The sequence below is a fragment of the Somniosus microcephalus genome, chromosome 5 (genome assembly GCF_052327205.1).
Source record: "Somniosus microcephalus isolate GS21.2 chromosome 5, FLI_Smic_1.0, whole genome shotgun sequence".
Classification (NCBI taxonomy): domain Eukaryota; kingdom Metazoa; phylum Chordata; class Chondrichthyes; order Squaliformes; family Somniosidae; genus Somniosus; species Somniosus microcephalus.
This window is the reverse complement of record NC_140991.1, coordinates 127,520,104-127,541,322: the sequence shown is the minus strand read 5'-3', so window position 1 is coordinate 127,541,322 and position 21,219 is coordinate 127,520,104. Positions and strand designations below refer to the sequence as shown.

General features: G+C 43.2%; 1 protein-coding gene across 1 annotated transcript in view; it reads right to left on the bottom strand.

The window, feature by feature from the left end:
• erp44 (endoplasmic reticulum protein 44) overlaps positions 1-21,219 on the bottom strand; it is a 128,557-nt gene that overhangs the window by 51,783 nt on the left and 55,555 nt on the right. Inside the window, exons 2-3 of the mRNA XM_085988191.1 lie at positions 5,286-5,358; positions 4,171-4,210 (exon numbers count right to left, since the gene is read on the bottom strand). Coding sequence (XP_085844317.1) covers positions 4,171-4,210; positions 5,286-5,358 — 113 coding nt within the window. The remainder of the gene's footprint in view (positions 1-4,170; positions 4,211-5,285; positions 5,359-21,219) is intronic.

Sequence of the window (21,219 nt, the reverse complement as noted above, 5' to 3'; positions counted from 1 at the left end):
ATATACAAATTGGCTGCTATGTTTTCCTACAAAACAGTAACCACACTGCAGAAGTATTTCATTGGATGTGAGTGTTTTGCAATGTTCCAATGATGTAAAAGGCACTATAAAAATACAAATTTCTTTCTCCAGCTAAAGTCTTAATGTGCATTTCCTTCCCCTATTCTTACTTTCACAAAGTATGACATCACATTTTCCTACACTGGACCACATCCGTCACCGTCTGCCCACCTGCGAGCCTATCTACGTTCTCCGTTTTTCACAATTGTCACTACAATTAGTGATACCCAATTTGGCATCATCGGTAAATTTCAACATTACGCCTTCAATTCCTAAATTCAGGTCATTTAAGTATAGAATGGATAAGGGTAGCCCCAAACACACCCCTGTGGAATACCACATCTTAGCCCCAAACACACCCCTGTGGAATACCACATCTGTCCAGTTTGAGAAACCGGTTTTTACCCCAACTTTTTGCTTACTGCCCTCCAAACATCCCTCTATCCATCAGGACACATAAAAAAAAAAAATGGAATTCAAAGAAGTTCATGGGATGTGGGCATTGCTGGCAACGCCAGCATTTATTGCCCATCCCGAGTTGCCCTCAAGAAGATGGTGGTCAGCCGCCTTCTTGAACCGCTGCAGTTCGTGTGGTGAAGGTACTCCCACAGTGCTGTTAGGGATGGAGTTCAAGGATTTTGGCCCAGCGACGCGGAAGGGACGGTGATACATTTCCAAGTCAGGACGATGTGACTTGCAGGTGAACTTGGAGGTGGTGGTGTTCCCATGCACCTGCTGCCCTTGTCCTTCTAGGTGGCAGAGGTCGCCGGTTTGTGAGGTGCTGCCGAAGAAGCCTTGGCGAGTTGTTGTTGTCATCTTGTAGATGGTACACACTGCAGTCACGGTACGCCGGTGGTGGAGGGAATGAATGTTTAAGGTGGTGGATGGGGTCCAATCAAGTGGGCTGCTTTGTCCTGGATGGTGTCGAGCTTCTTGAGTGTTGTTGGAGCTGCACTCATCCAGGCAAGTGGAGAGTATTCCATCACACTCCTGACTTGTGCCTTGTAGATGGTGGAAAGGCTTTGGGGAGTCAGGAGGTGAAACACTCGTCGCAGAATACCCAGCCTCTGACCTGCTCTTGTTGCCACAGTATTTATGTGGCTGGTCCAGTTACGTTTCTGGTAAATGGTGACCCCCAGGACATTGATGGTGGGGGATTCGGTGATGGTAATGCCATTGAATGTCAAGGGGCGGTGGTTAGACTCTCGCTTGTTGGAGATAGTCATTGCCTGGCACTTAAGTGGCAGGTAACATTCGCACCACACATCAGCCCAAGCCTGACTGTCGTCCAGGTCTTGCTGCATGCGAGCATGAACTGCTTCATTATCTGAGGAGTTGCGAATGGCACTGAACACTGTGCAGTCATCAGTGAACATCCCCACTTCTGACCTTATGATGGCGGGAAGGTCACTGATGAAGCAGCTGAAGCTGGTTGGGCCTAGTACACTGCCCTGAGGAACTCCTGGGGCTGTGATGATTGACCTTCAATCACCACAACCATCTTCCTTTGTGCTAGGTATGACTCCAGCTAGTGGAGTGTGCCCCCCGCCCCCCCCCCCCCCCAAATTCCCATTGACCTCAGTTTTACTTGATGCCACACTCGGTCAAATGCTGCCTTGATGTCACTCTCACCTCACCTCATTTCTGGACCAAAGCTGTAATGAGGCCTGGAGCAGAGTGGTCCTAGCGGAATCCAAACTGGGCATCAGTGAGCAGGTTATTTGTGAGTAAGTGCTGCTTGATAGCACTGTCGATGACACCTTTCATCACTTTGCTAATGATTGGGAGTAGACTGATGGGGTGGTAATTGGCCAGATTGGATTTGTCCTACATTTTGTGGACAGGACATACCTGGCAGTTTGCCACATTGTCGGATAGATGCCAGTGTTGTAGCTGTACTGGAACAGCTTGGCTAGAGGCGCGGCTAGTTCTGGAGCACAAGTCTTCAGCATGACAGCTGGGATGTTGTTGGGGCCCACAGCCTTTGCTGCATCCAATGTGGTTTCTTGATATCACGTGGAGTGAATCAAATTGGCTGAAGACTGGCTTCTGTGGTGGTGGTGACCTCGGGAGGAGGCTGATATGGATCATCCACTCGGCACTTCTGGCTGTATTTGCCATCTTGTTTCCCAAAAGTCTTTCATGTGTACCTTATCAAATGTTTTTTTGAAAATCTATTGCATGTCCTCTGTTAGCTTTTCAAAGAATTCTGTGAGATTGGTCAAGCATGACCTGCCTTTTAGAAATCCATGCTGCTCCAAGTGCTTAGTAACTTCATCCTGTACTATAGACTCTTAATAGTTCACCAAAGCCAAAGAAAGATTCACTGGGCTATAACTCCCTCTTTGTTGAAAGGGGCCGTTACATCTACTATCCTTCTATTGGAAAATTATAGTATGAGCCTCTGCCGTTTCTTCCCTAGCTTCCTTCAAGATCCTTGGACGTAAACCATCGGGTTTTGGGGATTGTTTACCTTTAATTTCTGTAACTTCTTCAATACTATTTCTCTTTGAACAATCACCTGTGAAAATGGAAGTACTTTTTTTTTAGTATTTCTGCCTCCTTCATCTCTGTGGCCCTGCCCTTACCTTGACTAACATCTTACTAATACACCTTTAAAAATACTTTTTTTTGGTCTCTCTTGTTCCCTCTTACAGGAAACTTTGGTTTATCCGGAGGTTAACTGTCCGGAATGCTCGAGCCACCAGCAAAAATCAGGAGCCGTTTCGTTCGTTTTTTTTTCTTTTCGTTGCTTTTTTTTCTACCAGTCAGGCTCTGCAAGGTCTCGCTGAAGCTGTTGCTAAACTACAGAGATGCTTGCAAGGTACGGCCGAATGTTTAGAAGCTGTGCAACAGGGTTTGTTGCCAGATATGGAGCTCAAAATCTCCGTATGTTTCAACATTAGCGCTGGTTTGTCCGGCAATTTTGATGGGACGGCAACAGCTCGGTCCTGTCAGTGCCGGATAGCACAAAGTTTCCTGTATTTTCTAATCTCTTTTTTAGCAGCTTTTCTGTAAAATCTTTATATTTTTCCTCTCTTTTATTTTTATTATTATCTGTCCTACAAGTGGTATTTTTTTTTTTTAAGTTTCAAATTTAATTGAATCTCATTTACTCATCCATGGTGTCAGCATTGGTTCAGTGGTAGCACTCTCACCCAAGTTAGAAGGCTGTGGGTTCAAAACCCGCTCCAGGACGTGAGCACAAAATCTAGGTTGATGCTTCAGTACAGTACTGAGGGAGTGCTGCATCATCAGATGAGACAATAAACCAAGGCCCCGTCTGTTCTTTCAGGTGGACATAAAAGATCCCACGGTACTATTTGAAGAGCAGGGGAATTCTTGCGGTGTCTTGGCCAATATTTATCCCTCAGCCGACATCATTGAAACAGATTATCTGGCCATTTATCTCACTGCTGTGCTCAAATTATCTGACATAACAGTCCCGAACACACTGCAAAATCTCCACTTTCTCAATACTGACATTTTTCCTGTCCCAGTCCATTTTTGGATAATTAATCTTGTACAATTATAACTCCATAGTTAATGCATGCCCCTATCAGCTGTCTACAAAGTTCATCCTCAATTCCCTTTCCATTGTTCAGCAGTTGATAGTATACTCCAGAAAGCAAGCATGCTCCTGGTATAAAGGTTTTCAAACTAACTTAATTTTAGGAGCTGTTGCATTTACAGTTGATGCTACAATGCAAGAGTAGTTACCTTGATAAGTGTCCCTCCCACTGAACTCAATATCTACCCCCTCTAACACCAGTGCAGTACAGCAACTTGCCACGGTTACTTTGACAATTCTTCTCTGGTTTATGACGTCTACCACTGAAGAACAAGAACAAGCATGTCATGGGAACACCATTGCATTGAGGTTCCCCTCAGAGTCATATTTCCATTTCTTTATCATCGTTGGGTCCTGGAATTTATTACTGAACACCACTGTGGGAGCATCAGCACCACAAGAACTGCAACAGTTGCAGAAGGCCTTAGGGCAATTATGAGTGGGCAATAAATGCAGCCTTGCCAGTGTCGCCACATCCTGACAGCAAATATTAAAAACAATCTTCAAATGCATTATTTTTGTTTTTTTGTTTCACTTACCAATCAGCATAAAAATTGACTAGTGCAACATCTGCATTGCCTGGAAAAAATGATAAAGGTTACAAGAAGTTAAAATTTCTACAATAATCACACAGCACACTTAAAATTCTGAACATTAACTTGAAGACAGTGCTACAAATACTGCGTTAGCAAAGATAATACAAATCCTATGTTTATAAGTGCAAAACATGTAGATACAGTAGTGTAAACCCTGTAGCATATGAAAATTTACCAATTTAGTTGTAGCTTTCATATAATAACCATCTTTGGTATGAGTAGCATGTTGAATCTATGGACATTGTAGAATTCCTTACTTGATGGCACAGCACATCAATTCACCCATTATATAATACTATCTATCAGCTTCGAGATTTCATCAGACATTTTAAACTCTTCACAAATAGAAATAAGATTTGTGAATGTGGATTTTTGAACAGTATCTTAAATACAATACTTTGACTTTACCATACAATCTTTGAGTCAATCAACTAGCCAGAAATGTTATCATTTTAGTTATGTTCATAACTGACAATGTGCTTTACATCATTATAGTCAACACTAGGCAAAAACTGGGGGTATTAAGTGTTAATCAAGTAAAGTTAGAAAATAATTAATGGAACTCAAAGATACATCATTCCAAGCTTACATCATTATTGCCATTGTAAATTATCAATCATTAATTCAACAGATAATTGGAATACACAAGTTTTTTTTTTTTTTTATAAAAGAGGGGGTGGAAGATGAAAAATAAAGAAGATGGTCAACAGAAGATGAAGCATCACAATACTGGAGAGGACTGTGGAATATCCATACTGAAGTGGTAGGGTGTCTCTGTGCTCAGTCTACCAGACTGCATCTTTTATAATGCCATAGAATCCTAGAATTTTACAGCATAGAAGAGGCTATTCAGTCCATTTTGCCTTCGCTGGTCTCTGAAAGATGTACACTTAATCTAATTCCCCAGTGCCTTTTTCATACCCTTTCAAATTTTTCTTTTTCAAATGATACAGTCTTGAGCAGATTACATCCTAAGGGTCTACATGGACTCTGATGCCAATCCCTACAGTCATACGAAAGCAAAAAAAACTTACATAAAATTTTGAAAGAACACTTACTTAAGATTTCATCAATATTTCCACCATCAAGATTTGCTATTTCACTATGAGCTGAAGTATTAAACCACATGGCCTGAAAGAAACAAAAAATAAAGTTTTTAAATGACAGTATAACATTTTATTTCTTTAATGGTTGCAACCACAGCGGGGGAAAGAAGTCATTCATAACAGTTCCACACAGGGAAAGAACTGGCAAAGAGCAGCAAATGGAATTGGGGATTCCGATTCATCTTTTGAACCTTAATGGAGTTAATGAACATTTTTGCAGTTCTGGTTTACATCAAACTATAAAAGTACATTCAATTTTCATTCAAATCAGTGTTTGTATTTGCACTCAGAAGTAACTTTCAGGATGACATATTTTCCACACTAACTTAACCCTTAGACTTCCAACAAGTCCATAGAAATCTTAGCTCACTCATAAGGAATAATTTTGTTACTATAATATTAACATAAATAAATGCTTCAAATGTAAACACTATGTCCGCTTGCTCAGTCTTTCCTTTCCCTCCTCTTTTCTCTTCCCCATTTTGACATTATTTTTATCTAATTTTAACAGCATTGGGGGCAAGGTATTGACTTGGATAGAGAACTGGTTGGCAGACAGAAAACAAAGAGTTGGAATAAACGGCTCTTTTTCCGAGTGGCAGGCAGTGACTAGTGGGGTACCGCAGGGATCGGTCCTTGGACCCCAGCTATTCACAATATATATTTTGATGATCTGGACGAGGGAACTAGATGTAATATCTCCAAGTTTGCAGACGACACAAAGCTGGGTGGGCATGTGTGCTGTGAGGAGGATGCCGAGAAACTCCAGTATGATTTGGACAGGTTGGGTGATTGGGCAGAAGCAATATAATGTGGATAAATGCGAGGTTATCCACTTTGGTGTCAAAAACAGGAAGGCAGATTATTATCTGAATGGCAATAGATTGGGAGAAGGGGAAGTGCAACGAGACCTGGGTGTCCTTGTGCACCAGTCGCTGAAAGTAAGCATGCAGGTGCAGCAAGCGGTTAAGGCGGCAAATGGTATGTTGGCCTTCGTAGCGAGAGGGTTTGAGTACAGGCACAAAGGTGTCTTGCTGCAGTTGTACAGGGCCTTGGTGAGACCACACCTTGAGTATTGTGTGCAGTTTTGGTCGCCTTATCTGAGGAAGGATGTTCTTGCCATGGAAGGAGTACAGCGAAGATTCACCAGGCTGATACCTGGGATGGCAGGAATGACGTATGAGGAGAGATTGGGTCGATTGAGCTTGTACTCGCTGGAGTTTAGAAGAATGAAAGGGGATCTCATCGAAACTTATAAAATTCTAACAGGACTAGACAGACTAGATGCTGGAAGGATGTTCCCGGTGGTCGGGGAGTCCAGAACCAGGGGTCACAGTCTAAAGATAAGGGGTAAGCCATTTAGGACAGAGATAAGGAGGAATTTCTTCACCCAGAGAGTGGGGAACCTGTGGAATTCTCTGCCAAAGAAGGCAGTAGAGGCCAATTCATTAAATATATTCAAGAAGGAGTTGGATATATTTCTTAAGGCTAAAGGGATCAAGGGATATGGAGAGAAGGCAGGAACAGGGTACTGAATTTAGATGATCAGCCATGATCTCATTGAATGGTGGAGCAGGCTCGAGGGGCCGAATGGCCTACTCCTGCTCCTATCTTCTATGTTTCTAACTAGTGGTGCTATTCCAAATATCGTGCCTAGAAATAACTCATCCATGGCGTTGCAAGGTTAATAGCATACAGCAACTGTTAAGGCAAGGTACAACATTAAGGCAGATCCAAAACACATTTTTCCAAGGTGAATGAGGATGGCTTACTCCAGATCATAGTCCACCATTACAACATTAGAAAAACAGTCTTCAGGATCCTGACTGAAGCAACACGAGCCAGACTTCCACATTTTTGCAAAGAACAAAAGAGTTGTTACCAGTGCATCTCAATATTAAACATCAATTCAAAAAGCAGAAAGCTGGGCTACATTTAAAAGACACCAAAAAGGGGAGGATTCTGTAAAAAGTTCGATTTAATGACATCAAATTGATCCAACCTCAAGATGTGCTTACTTCTACAAAAAGTCATCTTAGATCATAAATCGCATCAGAGACACTTTGTTTTTGCGACATTATTTTGAGGGGGTGACTAGGTGTGTGGATGAGGGTAACGCAGTGGATGTGGTATACATGGATTTCAGTAAGGCCTTCGATAAAGTCCCGCACAGGAGACTGGTCAAGAAGGTAAGAGCCCATGGAATCCAGGGTGCTTTGGCACATTGGATACAAAACTGGCTTAGTGGCAGAAGGTGATGGTCGAAGGTTGTTTTTGTGACTGGAAGCCTGTGGCCAGTGGGGTACCACAGGGATCGGTGCTGGGTCCCTTGCTGTTTGTGGTCTACATTAATGACTTGGATATGAATGTAAAGGGTATAATCAGTAAGTTCGCGGATGATACAAAAATTGGTAGGGTGGTAAATAGCGAGGAGGGTAGCCTCAGTCTGCAGGACGATATAGATAGGTTGGTCAGATGGGCGGAACAGTGGCAAATGGAATTTAACCCGGAAAAGTGCGAGGTGATGCACTTTGGGGGGACTAACAAGGCAAGGGAATACACAATGAATGGAAAGACCCTAGGCAAGACGGAGGGTCAGAGGGATCTGGGTGTGCAAGTACACAGATCCCTGAAGGCGGCGGAACAGGTGGATAAGGTGGTAAAAAAGGCATATGGGATACTTGCCTTCATTAGCCGAGGCATTGAATATAAGAGCAAGGAGGTTATGATGGAGCTGTATAAAACATTGGTTAGGCCACAGCTGGAATACTGTGTGCAGTTCTGGTCGCCACACTACAGGAAGGATGTGATCGCGTTAGAGAGGGTGCAGAGGAGGTTCACCAGGATGTTACCAGGGCTGGAGCGCTTCAGCTATGAAGAGAGACTGGGCAGATTGGGTTTGTTTTCCTTGGAGCAGAGGAGGCTGAGGGGGGACATGATTGAGGTGTCCAAAATTATGAGGGGCATAGATAGAATGGATGCTGAGGAGCTTTTTCCCTTAGTAGAGGGGTCAATAACTAGGGGGCATAGATTCAAGGTAAAGGGCGGGAGGTTTAGAGGGGATTTGAGAAAGAACTTTTTCCACCCAGAGGGTGGTTGGAGTCTGGAACTCACTGCCTGAAAGGGTTGTGGAGGCAGAAACCCTCAACATTTAAGAAGCATTTGGATGAGCACTTGAAATGCCATAGCATACAAGGCTACGGGCCAAATGCTGGAATATGGGATTAGATTAGACAGGGCTTGGTGGCCGGCGCGGACACGATGGGCCGAAGGGCCTCTATCCGTGCTGTATTACTCTATGACTCTATAACAGTCAACATTCCTCTAGCTTTGGACCAGCTTTTCTCTTGCTCAGTCATGGGCTTGTACTGTGACAGTAAAGCTGCAACACATGCCTTCAAGATTGCCAATTCATGGGTATTATCCAATAGTTAAAAAAGAACATTATGCTCCCCAAGATTAACGTGCACCGTTCAATGACACATGCAGTGAGCCAATTTCATCCAAGTTAATTACACTTTGCTCAGTTTTGAAATTTAGACAATTATACCAGCATCTAATGACTACACTCAGTGCGTTATAGTACATAGTGGAAAACGTGGATTAACCTCGACACTCTTCAGGCTTTAATTTAAAATCCGTTCCCTCTTGCGATCCACGTTAACTGACCACGGCTTTACTCATGTTCCTTTTCCGGCTTTCTGCCTCTAATGAATGCATCTCCCCGATGACCCTTACTTGCGTACATTGTGAAAGTAGCATATTCCCTGAATGTACTGATGTGCTCAGTGGATCATTCACAAAGAATTACTGTTCAGCAATTTCACAAAATTGCAGCTCACCTTTAAACTATAGGTAGCTTATTTCTGCAAAGTTGTACTATTGCTATAAATGAAGCTAAAATAGAATATCGCTGTTAGGGAAGTACAAGTATTTATTTGCACCTTACTTCCAATAGCAATGTGAATAATCCTGTATAAAAGAGCAACTCCACAGCTGCCTGTGGATTTATTTTGCAAGGGCACAGAAAGTGCTCAGCTGACATCACTGTTGGATTCCATCAGGGACCATCTCCAAGGGAACAAAAATTGTGTTTTTCCTTTGTACATGGCAATCTGTAGCTACTGTTTGCATTATAAGTGTATCAGCTGAGAGCACAAGCCAAATGTCAGGCTCACACTAGAGGGAAGGAGTGCTAAACAACCCCATAAACTTTGGAAAGCAGATTTTGAGGGAATATGGAGGAGTTGGGGGGGGGGTGGGGTGGGGGGGGAGGTGGGGCGGCGGAGACACTGGACAAGCCTTTTAGAAGGATACGAAGGAAGATTGGGACACTTTGTCAATACAAAGTAACTATATGCCACTCAAAGAAGTGCAGTAGAGAGAAAAGGAGACTGATGTGGGGTGTAAAGAGAAGTACTGCAGAGGTTAAGGATGAAAAAAAGCTTTCCTCAGACCAGAGAGCAAGTAAGAATATAAAAGTAAAGTTAGGTAGTCTAAGAAACTGGTCAAAAGAGCCAAAATAGACAACACGATTGAGATGGCTGAGAAAAATGACAACGTGAAAGGCTTTTATTTTTTTTCATAGCAAATAGGCAGACAGGGACCAAGGATTCCAAAAGTGACATTATATGAAGAGATCAAGGAATTGTCAAGTATTCTAAATTAATCTTTTGTCTGTGTCCAGAGGAAACTGTAGTGTATGTACCTTGAAGGAGGAACTATATTCTGCAGCCCCTGTATACTGCAGTACCAGTAGTGACCACCCCTGTATATAAGCCTGTGTAGTAACTTTGTATAGTAGTTCCAGTTTCGTCTCCATTCAGTAAACACCTGTTACAACCAACTTCTGCAGTCCGTGTCTCAATTACACACGGCCGTTACATTGGCGACGAACAGATCCGAACTTACCTACAGTTCTGCACCACCTCACGGGGATCCATCCCTGAAGCGAAGTTGTTCGAGGTCGAGGCCAGAAGGAAGAAATCCAAAAAGAAAAAAAAACAAACAGAAGAAACGGACGTCGACCGTGTGCAACCGCCCTCTGATTCATCGAATTCCAAGATTGCAGGAGAGGCTGTCGAGAGCGGGGCTTGGTTATCCAGTCTATGGTGTTCCAGCTAATCGGGCTGGTGGCAGGTAGTACACTGATCCTTCCTGGGCTGCGGCGGGCTAGAGCTCGATCGGGTGGCTTTTCAACGGGGCCGAGCAGCGTTGTCGGGAAGAGGAGAGAGGGTGGAGCACACAGGGCGCGGCCGGTGCTACGAAGCCGGGCAGCGTACAGACCCGAGAAGAGGGAGGAAAGTGTCCCATAGGGTCTGCTCTGACGACGGGAAGAGTAATTAAAATAAAAGAAATTAGAAGCGCAGAAAGCCGCGAGGAGCTGCAGTTTGCCACGGGGACCGCGGAGAGCGGCGTTGGCAGCAGCGCGGGGGGAAGTGCGTGAAGACCATAGGGCGTCGCCAGCAAGGCATAAAAACGCCAGCAACAGCGCTGGCAGCAGCAAAAAAGGCAGAAAGCGCGGGAGGCGCCATCTTAATCCAGCGGGGAAGGCGGCAAAGCGTGGGAGGCGCCATTTTGTTCAATCGGGGAAGAAGGCAAAGCGCGGAAGGCGCCATCTTAGATCGCCAAGATGCCGAAGACTGGCAATATCACTGCCTTCGATAATGCAATAGAAGGCTGGACCACGTATGTGGAAAGAGTCGAAGTATATTGCAAGGCAACTGAAGTAGCCGATGAGAAAAAGGCATCGGTACTACTACACTTAATGGGCGCAAGAACATATGGCCTATTGCGGAACCTGATCACTCCAGTCAAACCGATGGAGAAGAGTTTTAACGAAATTGTTGATATCCTACAGGAACACCTAAATCCTAGACCGCTGCTGATAGCAGAAAGATTTAAATTCCACAAGAGAAATCAGCATAAAGATGAGAGCAATGCTGATTACCTTACGGAACTACGCAAGCTATCAAAGCACTGCCAGTTCAGAGCAGGACTGGCAGATACCCTACGGGACAAATTTGTCTGTGGGACTCCCGAGTGAAAGAACCCAGAAGAGGTTACTCTCAGAGAAAGAGCTGACGCTAGATAAGGCTTTCAGCGTGGCAGTATCGTACGAAGCAGCAGCAAGGGGAGCTGCGGAAATACAGCAAAAGCCACAGGAATACGGCACCCATGAAATGACACAGGGATTTGAAAAATATTATCGCTGCGGCAGAACAACCCATGACCAGAAGGACTGCTGGTTCAAGGACAAAACATGCAGGCAATGCGGAAAGATAGGACACATTGCACGAGTTTGCAGATCCGGGAAGACGACTAACGACAACAAAAAGACTACTAAGGAAAAGTACAGGAAAGTACAAAAGATGACGGACAGTAGTTCCAAAGACCAGAAGAGCGATAGTGAATCCGGGAACAAGAGACTAAGCTGTCTCAAACTACACAACGTAATCCCAAAAGAGGATCACCGAACCATTTGGGTCACCCTCACGATAGCAGGGTCCCAAGTCAAAATGGAATTGGATACAGGATCAGCCCTGACCGTCATGAATCGACGAGATTACGAGCGGCTATTCTCACACATACCCTTGAAAGACACATCCATTGTCTTGAAGACATATACGGGGCAGAAAGTATACCCCAGAGGGAAAATAAGGGTGCCTGTCGAATACAACGGCAAGGAAATACAGAAATTGTATCTGTACATTCTACAAGATGGTGGACCACCGTTATTGGGACGTGAATGGATCAGAAAGATAAGTTTAGACTGGCACTCCATTCAGGCACTGACGGTGGCTGGTAAAAAGGATGATGACGTCACACCTGGACGATTGTCAAAAATCTTGGCTAACGCGAAAGAGGTATTTCAACAAGAACTGGGAACTCTTAAAGGCGTAACCGCCTCGATAAAAATAGAAGAGAATGCAATTCCCAAGTTTTTCAAAGCAAGACTGGTACCGTATGCAATTCGCCCAGCTGTCGAGGCAGAGCTGGAGAATCTGGAGAATGCAGGCATGTTAACTAAGGTAGACTGGAGCGAATGGGCGACACCCATCATTCCTGTCATGAAGAAAACGTTAAACAATAAGTCTGAGGAGCCAAGGAAAGTTCGCATCTGTGGGGACTTCAAGGTGACTGTGAACCCAGTCCTTCACACAGTACAGTATCCTCTTCCGAGGATAGAAGATATTTTCGCCTCACTATCTGGAGGGAAACGTTTTACAAAAATTGACCTAGCGCAAGCATATTTGCAGATGGAGGTTGAAGAATCCTCTAGAAAATATCTCACGATAAACACTCACAAAGGTCTTTACCAGTATAACGACTGGTATTCGGAGTTGCATCAGCTCCGGCTTTATGGCAAAGAGCGATGGAACAAGTCCTGCAAGGGATTCCGGGGACTCAGTGTTACTTGGACGACATCCTAGTGACAGGTGAAAATGACAGTGAACACCTTGCCAACCTAGAGCAGGTGCTCACTAGACTAAGAGAACATGGGCTACGAGCCAATCGCCCCAAGTGCGAGTTTTTTAAGAAACAAATATCGTATTGTGGCCACGTGATTGATGAAGAGGGGTTACATAAGTCCCCATACAAAATTGAAGCGGTAATTAAGGCTCTAGCGCCTGAAAATGTGTCGCAACTGAGGTCATTCCTCGGTTTTTGCCGAATTTGTCCACAATTCTGCACCCACTGAACGCCCTGCTACAAACTGGAGTAGCATGGAAATGGAGCGATGAATGTAAGCGGGCCTTTCAGAAGTGTAAAGGCCTGCTCACTTCAAGAGAAGTATTGGCTCACTACAACCCATCACTACCGATAAGACTGGCGTGTGATGCGTCTCCCTACGGCGTTGGAGCAGTACTGTCACATAAATCCCTTGATGGTTCAGAGAGGCCGATAGCTTTTGCGTCACGCTCATTAACTTCAGCCGAGCGTAACTACGCCCAGATTGACAGAGAGGCCCTCAGCCTGGTGTGGGGGGTGAAGAAGTTCAATCACTACCTGCACGGACAGAAATTTACTCTACTAACTGATCATCAACCGCTTGTCTCCATTTTCAACCCTAAGAAGGGCGTCCCGATAATGACAGCACAACGGCTACAGAGGTGGTCCCTTTTCCTAGGGGCACACCAATATGACATCGAGTACAAAGGAACTAAACAGCATGGGAATGCTGATGGATTGTCACGCCTACCGTTGCCGACGGTGGAAGAAGCACCTGCAGTGGATCCTGTGGAGATATTCCACTCGACCATAGTCGATTGTCTACCTGTGACGAATGCAAACATAGAAAAGGAAACACGAAATGACCCGACACTCTCCAGGGTCTATGATTTAACGGTGAAGGGATGGCTAGCACATGGCGAACCACTGTTGCCAGCATTCTCGCCGAGAAGAGAACAGCTGTTAGTGTGCCAAGGAACCTTGATGTGTGGATCCAGAGTAGTAATTCCACCCAAATTGAAGGATAGAGTGCTCAATGAGCTTCATGAGGGTCATCTGGGAGGGGTAAAAATGAAGAACTTAGCCAGAGTGTTTGTGTGGTGGCCGGGAATCGATAGAGAAATCGAAGAGATGACCAAGAGCTGTACAGGATGCCAGAAGGTCCAAAACGCCCCACCACAAGCCCCTCTACATCCATGGGAGTGGCCCTCATCTCCATGGCAAAGGGTACACATTGATTTTGCTGGTCCATTTATGGACTCGATGTTTTTAATTGCGGTGGATGCACAAAGTGGCCAGAGGTAATAAAAATGTCCTCAACCACCACAGAAAAAACTATCACAGTCTTACGAACCATATTCGCCAGAAATGGGCTGCCTGAACAGATTTGCTCCGACAATGGACCACAGTTTGTGTCTGAAGAGTTCCGGAGGTTCTTAAAGAACAATGGTGTTAAGCATTACACATCCGCCCCATATCATCCAGCCACCAATGGATTGGCTGAGAGGTTCGTTCAAACATTCAAGAAGGCTATCAAGGCAATGTGTAATGAAGACATACCCCTACAACACAAGGTGGATAACTTCTTGTTTGCCTACCGGAATGCGACACATGCGGTTACCAACCAAACTCCAGCCATGATGTTCTTCAATCGAAGACGCCGCTTGGATTTGGTTAAGCCAAACATCAGAAGAGATGTGGAGAACAGGCAGTTTCAGAATATGAATGAAAGGCCAACCAGGAGTTTTAAGGTAGGTCAACTAGTTTTGGCCCGGGACTACCGCACAGAGAAATGGCAGCCAGGAACGATCTGCACACGGCAAGGACCTCTAATGTATACCGTGGACGTTGGAGAGAGCATTGTAAGACGCCATGCTGACCAGGTTCTAGAGTCACTGGAAAACGTCAAATCTACACCACGATCCTATACACCTGGTGATGAAACCGAAGTACCAATTGCATCTACCTCAGAATCGGTGATATTGGAAGCAGACGAACCAAACAACGACGTTGATCAACTTTGCCAGAAGAACCTGATACCCCAAAGAGGCGTTATCCGGACAGAATCAGGAAGCCTCCTCAAAGACTGAATTTATAATTGATTAACTTCAGCTAATGTATATAGCAACTGTAATTGTAAATATGTTATTTAATTATTAATTGAATGTTATGTACTGTTTAGCTAAAAGGGGAGGAATTGTAGTGTATGTACCTTGAAGAAGGAACTATATTCTGCAGCCCCTGTATACTGCAGTACCAGTCGTGACCACCCCTGTATATAAGCCTGTGTAGTAACTTTGTATAGTCGTTCCAGTTTTGTCTCCATTCAGTAAACACCTGTTATAACCAACTTCTGCAGTCCGTGTCTCAATTACACACGGAAATTACAGAAACCCCAGACAACCTTCCTACTGTTGAGGTAAAATTTATAGGAAAAATTATGAGATAAGCAAATGAGATTTAACTGATCGAGGTAATGGAGAGGCTGAAGGCAACTGAAGTCAGTCAAGACTCTGGATCAGATAGATTGTACCTTAGAGTAATTAAAGGATTATAGCCAATTAAATTATATATGTTCTAGCAGGTATCTTTAGAGAATCCTTGGAAATGGGAGGATGCCTGAGGACTGGAGAAAAGGGAATGCGGCGACCATCTATAAAAAAGAGTAGAGAGATAACGACATACCCATCAGCCTGACATTCATTGCAGGGAAAGTACTGAAGGGCATCCTGAGAAATATAAAAACAGAAGAGAAGGCCAGTATGCCTTTCTGGAAGGAGCATGCCTGACAAATCTCTTGGGAGTTCTTTGAGGAGGTAACAAACCACGCAAACATGGTGAAATTCTATGGATTTTGTTTATTTAAATTGCACCAGAGTTTTTGATATCGTGTCACACAGGAGACGGATCCACGAGGTAGGGAGGCACAATATGGATGGAGTGCTTTTGATATGGATCGAAAATTGGGTGAAACAGAAGAAGCTGGACCGGCAGTACCTTCACCCGAGTACTGTACAACAAGTTGTATTTATATAGCGCCTTTAACGTAGTAAAACGTCCCAAGTGCTTCACAGGAGTGTTATAAGACAAAAATTTTGAAAATTTGAGCACCTCAGGGAGCAGGGCTGTACCGGCTGTTGCTGTTTACAAATGCACATAAATGACTTGGAAGTAGAGAAGAAATAGCTTTCTCCAAATTTGCAGATGATACCAAACTGGGAGGAACTGCAACCAACACAGAACAGACTGATTCAATAAATAAGGACCTGGATGAATTGAGTAACTGGACTGAAAAGTAGCAGATATCACTTAATGTGGACAAATCCAAAGTCATCAACTCTGGCAAATTAAGTTAAATGGTATTGTTCTACAGGACAAGACAGATTGCTGAAACCATCAGCACAGTGTGCCGCGCCAGTAAAGAGAGCAAATAGGATCTTGGGCTCTATCGCTATAGCAATAGAACAAAAATCTCAGGAAGTATCGAGTTTATACAGGGCACAATTCCGGTTACCATATTATGAGAAAGACAGTCAGACATTAGAGGGGATGCAATCAAGGGCAACTAAACTGACAGGTGGGATTCGGCACCCGAGTTAGGAAAGAGAGGCTGCAGAAGCTGGGAATGTTTGCACTGAAGAGAAGGCTCAGGGGTAATCTTATTAAATTATTCAAGATCCTAAAGGGCATAGACAAGATAAGCATCAGTATGTTTAACAGCCACATCAACAACTAGAGAGAATAGCCTAAAACTTAGAAGAGGGAGGGTGAAATGACAGCTTACATTTAACTACTTTATACAGGTGATGAATATATGAAATGGGTCTCGGGGGGGGGGGGGGGGGCACGGTGGGGGAGGGCGGAGATTGTATCTGCAAATACAAGAGAGAGTTGGATAATTACTTGGATAAAATTTTAATAGAGAGATATGAAATACATCGTGGGATAAGGAACTTCCTAAATAGATCATAGAAGTCTTTTCAGGTCCTGTACATTCTTATGCCCTTGACACTTCTGGAACTGTATCCCGACAGGAGTCAGCGCCTTCAGGAATAGACAGCAAGTGAAAAAAATATAAAGGCCCGGCTTCATTGTTCTCCTTGATTAGATTCAGCTGACAATTGCAGGGATGTTTAACGCAATTACTGTCCAGACAGGAATGTGAAAGACAAAGTGTAAATACCTTGCATTGAAAAGATGGTCAACACAAGAACATTCACTCCATCTATGTGCAAATTCCAGTGCTGTAATAAAAACTTCCTTAAACTGAAAATATTAAAAATGTAATTACAAGCTCTCTGGTGAATTAAAGATTGCAAAAAGGAGGAAAGCTGGGGGGGGGGGGATCAATTCTAGACCAGAGTCTGATCTCCAAGAGGTTGAAAAATCCCAAAGAAGCCAGTCTATAGATAGATGAAATTTAGTTCAATGTATGTATTGAATCATAGAAAATGAATTTCCCTTTTTATTTTATTATCGAAGCAGTTGAGTGTCCAATTTCACCTCATCATTTTAGGGGTTAAAAAAATAATAATTCCATAAAGATGCACAAGCATACCTCTACCCCAGCTCACCCTGCCTCACTTCACATCAGATGCAGTAACATGACATGGTAAGAGAATCTAACACATGCGTCACTGTCCCATGGGCTCTGGCTATAGGTGGGTGGGAATGTGCAGCTGTAGTTTGCTCAGCTGCCACACTGAAAACAGCAGGGAAGGAGTGCTTCACTGCTTGAAATAAAAATAAAATCCGATTAGCAATTCTACCACCAGTTAGAGAACTGTATTTATTTAGTACAAGCGAATACAAAAAATACAATTTCCAAACTTTTCTTCCCTTTGGTATACACTGGCAAACTTTCAATTTTTAAAATCTATTTTTCAACTATTGTTAAAACAAAAATCAAGAGAATCAGGTTTGGCATCCCACACAATAGGTATTACCACATTCTTACAATCACAAAAAATTTCCACGGATTTTGCCTTCGGTTTAGATGATGGTATAATGGATTAGTTTGTAGTAGAAATCTGGAATTCTCTCCCCAAAACAGCTGTGGATGCTGGGATGCTTTCCAAGACTTCGATTGATAGCCTTACCTAACAACAATCTATCAAGGGCTATGGAGCTAAGGCAGGTAAATGGAGTTGAGGTACAGATCAGCCTTGATCTGGTTGAATGACAGAGCAGGGTCAAGGGGCTGAATGGCATACTCCTGTTCCTATGAAATACATTTTCACAGTCAAAAAAAATATTCAATTTACAGCTCCTGTTAGATAGCTACAAATTGACAGGTTCATAAGACTGGCTGGTTAACTGGGCTCATTTACTACACCCTCTAATGAATTCACAAAAGTCAAGAAACAGATGCGAGTGAATGGGTTATGAAACACCACCATGCCACCATTAAACCTACCATGCTGAGTACATACTGCATCAATTTCCACAAAAGTACACTATCTGCAGATAGTCTGGTTAATCTGATCACTTGCTTCAGTAAGTGGAGATACTGGAGCTCCGTGCATGCGTACTGAAGAGATTTTGCTTTCTATATATTTTTATCATGCAGCCTACAAGTACATGACAATAGAATGTCTATGAAGCTTGATCAGCCATCATCTACACAAGACGAAATTATTCACTAGTCTTGGTCAACCAGCTAAGTTACATAGAATCATATTCCGTCACAGAACCAAATATATGAAACCAGATTTAAATTTTACTGCTAATAACAGCAGTTCAAAATGTATTATACCTGATTGAACTGTATTAAAACCAAGCTATATTTCGGTTTTCCTGTTGACAGTGCTATCGCAGTCCAGAGTTAGAGATTGACACATTGATTGCAATGGTGTTGAATTCATTTTGAGGTTTGAAAAATCTAAAACCATGCCCTCTAGTGTGCAGTAATGTCACTCTGTAACTACAGATTACATTATATTAATCATTCTTGTAGCCCCCGGAGGCACTGGTTTAGCACTGCTGCCTTCCTTCTACTGTAATTTGTACTTGTACTGCCTTTCCTCCACAATTTATTCATGCAATAAAAAAACTTACAGGGAATTATCAAATACCACTTAATTGCACCATTTATATTCAGCTGCAGTTCAATCATAATAAAAGTTAAAGTTGTACTAAAAGCACATTATTTTAGTCAGTATGACTATAGAAAACCAATTCTAATTTCTACAGCACGAAGTTTTTCCCTCTACCTGTGCTGCAGCCTTTTAAACAGGCTTGGTTAACATACACACTGTGCTGTCAATAATGGAGCAATGACAGACTTTTCTGTGGTTCAGTGCATATAAAAATTTGTATCATGTAATGGAGGTTTTCACCTCTAATGTATGATGCCTAGGAGATATTAATAATCCATTCCCCCCCCCCCGGCAGTAGTTTTTCTAATTAGCATTACATCTGGTGCCCAGCATAGTTTGACAGCTGGACTAATTTCTGGCAAATCTGTTTTCTCTGACTTTCCTTCTGCAGGGAGATGCCACAGATCCAAAGCAGAAACTATTCTAATGAATAGTAACCTTTTTTTTTGTAAAGGCCCACCAGTCATCTTTGCCAATCCTAATCCAGATTGACATACTGAAGATAGTGCCTTGAGCTACAAGTCCACAGGAGTCCATGGATCACTCCACTCCCTGGCGCACTCTCACTTCTCCACATGCGCTTATCTTGTTGTGCTTGGAGACTGAACAGCTACCCTCTAGAGCTGGGTAATAGACCTGCATTTTCTTCTTGTCTGCCAGTTTAATGCAATAGTCCCTAGAGAAAAAGGTGTTACAACCACCCCATAAATTTTGCTGAAAGCCATCAATCAATATGCAATGCGCTGGGTTTCCCTGCAGCATTCTAACAAACAGCAAGTTCTAACAAAACAGGACACCAAAAAGGCACAGAAATTGCAAGCAGTTTTAGGAGGGAACTTTTTCTCATCAACTAGTATGAAGTTTGGATGACCTTAGTCACAAATCTCTATGCTCCAAGTCTCTTCGGTTGTAACATTAGCCCCTCTTTATGGACATTTAATGGGTCAATATTTTTAAAAATGTCCTTATTCAACTGCTAAACACACACAAGCTTTGTTTTTGTGCGCACTGGCACTTAAACAAAAGAACTGACTTTAAAAAGAAACCTGCTACTCGCATAAATACCGTCAAGATATGATTACAGTTCTGTATATAACATGCACACATTAAAAAAAAATGCCAGATGGACAACAACTTGCATTCATAAAGCACATTTAACATAGAAAGGCACTCCAAGATTACCACTTTACAGAAGGAAAAGTGATGGAAGCCAAGCCATTGCGGGTGAAAACTGATTCAAAGCTTGGTTAAAAACTCGAGATTCAAGGTGGCTTTTAAAAGCAGGAAGAAAAGTAGAGTGAGCAAGAGGGTTTTTTAGGTGGGGTTGCAGAATGTACTATTGAGGCAATGCAAAAGATAGGGTGAAGGGGATGGGTTACAAAGGCCAGAGTTGGAGGCCTAAGGGTGCAGGAGGGCTTACAAGGCTCTAAATATTGCAAAGGCAGGGTGAGAATAAGGCATGGAGAGACCTGAAGGTGTGGACAAGCAGGTTAAAGTCAAAGCCACTTTAAATTAAAAAAGAGATTGGATGCTATAGACAAGCAAAACTTGGTCCGACAGCTTCGACTGAGCAGGGGATCCACAGCAAACATTATAACAAAGATTTGGGTGTCCTCGTGCAAGAAACACAGAAAGCTAGCATGTAGGTACAGCAAGCAATAAGGAAGGCAAATGGCATGTTAGCCTTTATTGCAAAGTATAAGAGTAAAGAAGTCTTGCTACAATTGTACAGGGCCTTAGTGATACCACACCTGCAGTACTGTGCAGTTTTGGTCTCCTTATCTAAGGAAGGATATACTTGCCTTGGAGGTGGTGCAACAAAGGTTCACTAGATTGATTCCTGGGATGAGATTGTGTGGAATGGGCCTATACTCTCTGGAGTTTAGAAGAATGAGAGGTGATCTCATTGAAACATACAAGATTCTGAAGGGGATTGACAGGGTAGATGGTGAGAGGTTGTTTCCCCTGGCTGCAGTGTCTAGAACTAGGGGGCATAGTCTCAGGATAAGAGGTAGGCCATTTAAGACTGAGATGAGGAAGAATTTCTTCACTCAGAGGGTTGTGAATCTTTGGAATTCTCTGCCCTAGAGGGCTGTGAATGCTGAGTCTGAGTATATTCAAGGCGGAGATAGATAGATTTTTGGACTCTAGGGGAATCATGGGATATGGAGATCAGGCGGGAAAGTGGAGTTGAGGTCGATGATCAGCCATGATCTTATTAAATGGTGGAGCAGGCTCGAGGGGCTGTATGGCCTACTCCTGCTCTTATTTCTTATGTTCTTGTGTTCTTAACAGTGACTACACTTCAAAAATATTTAATTTACTGTGAAGAGTTT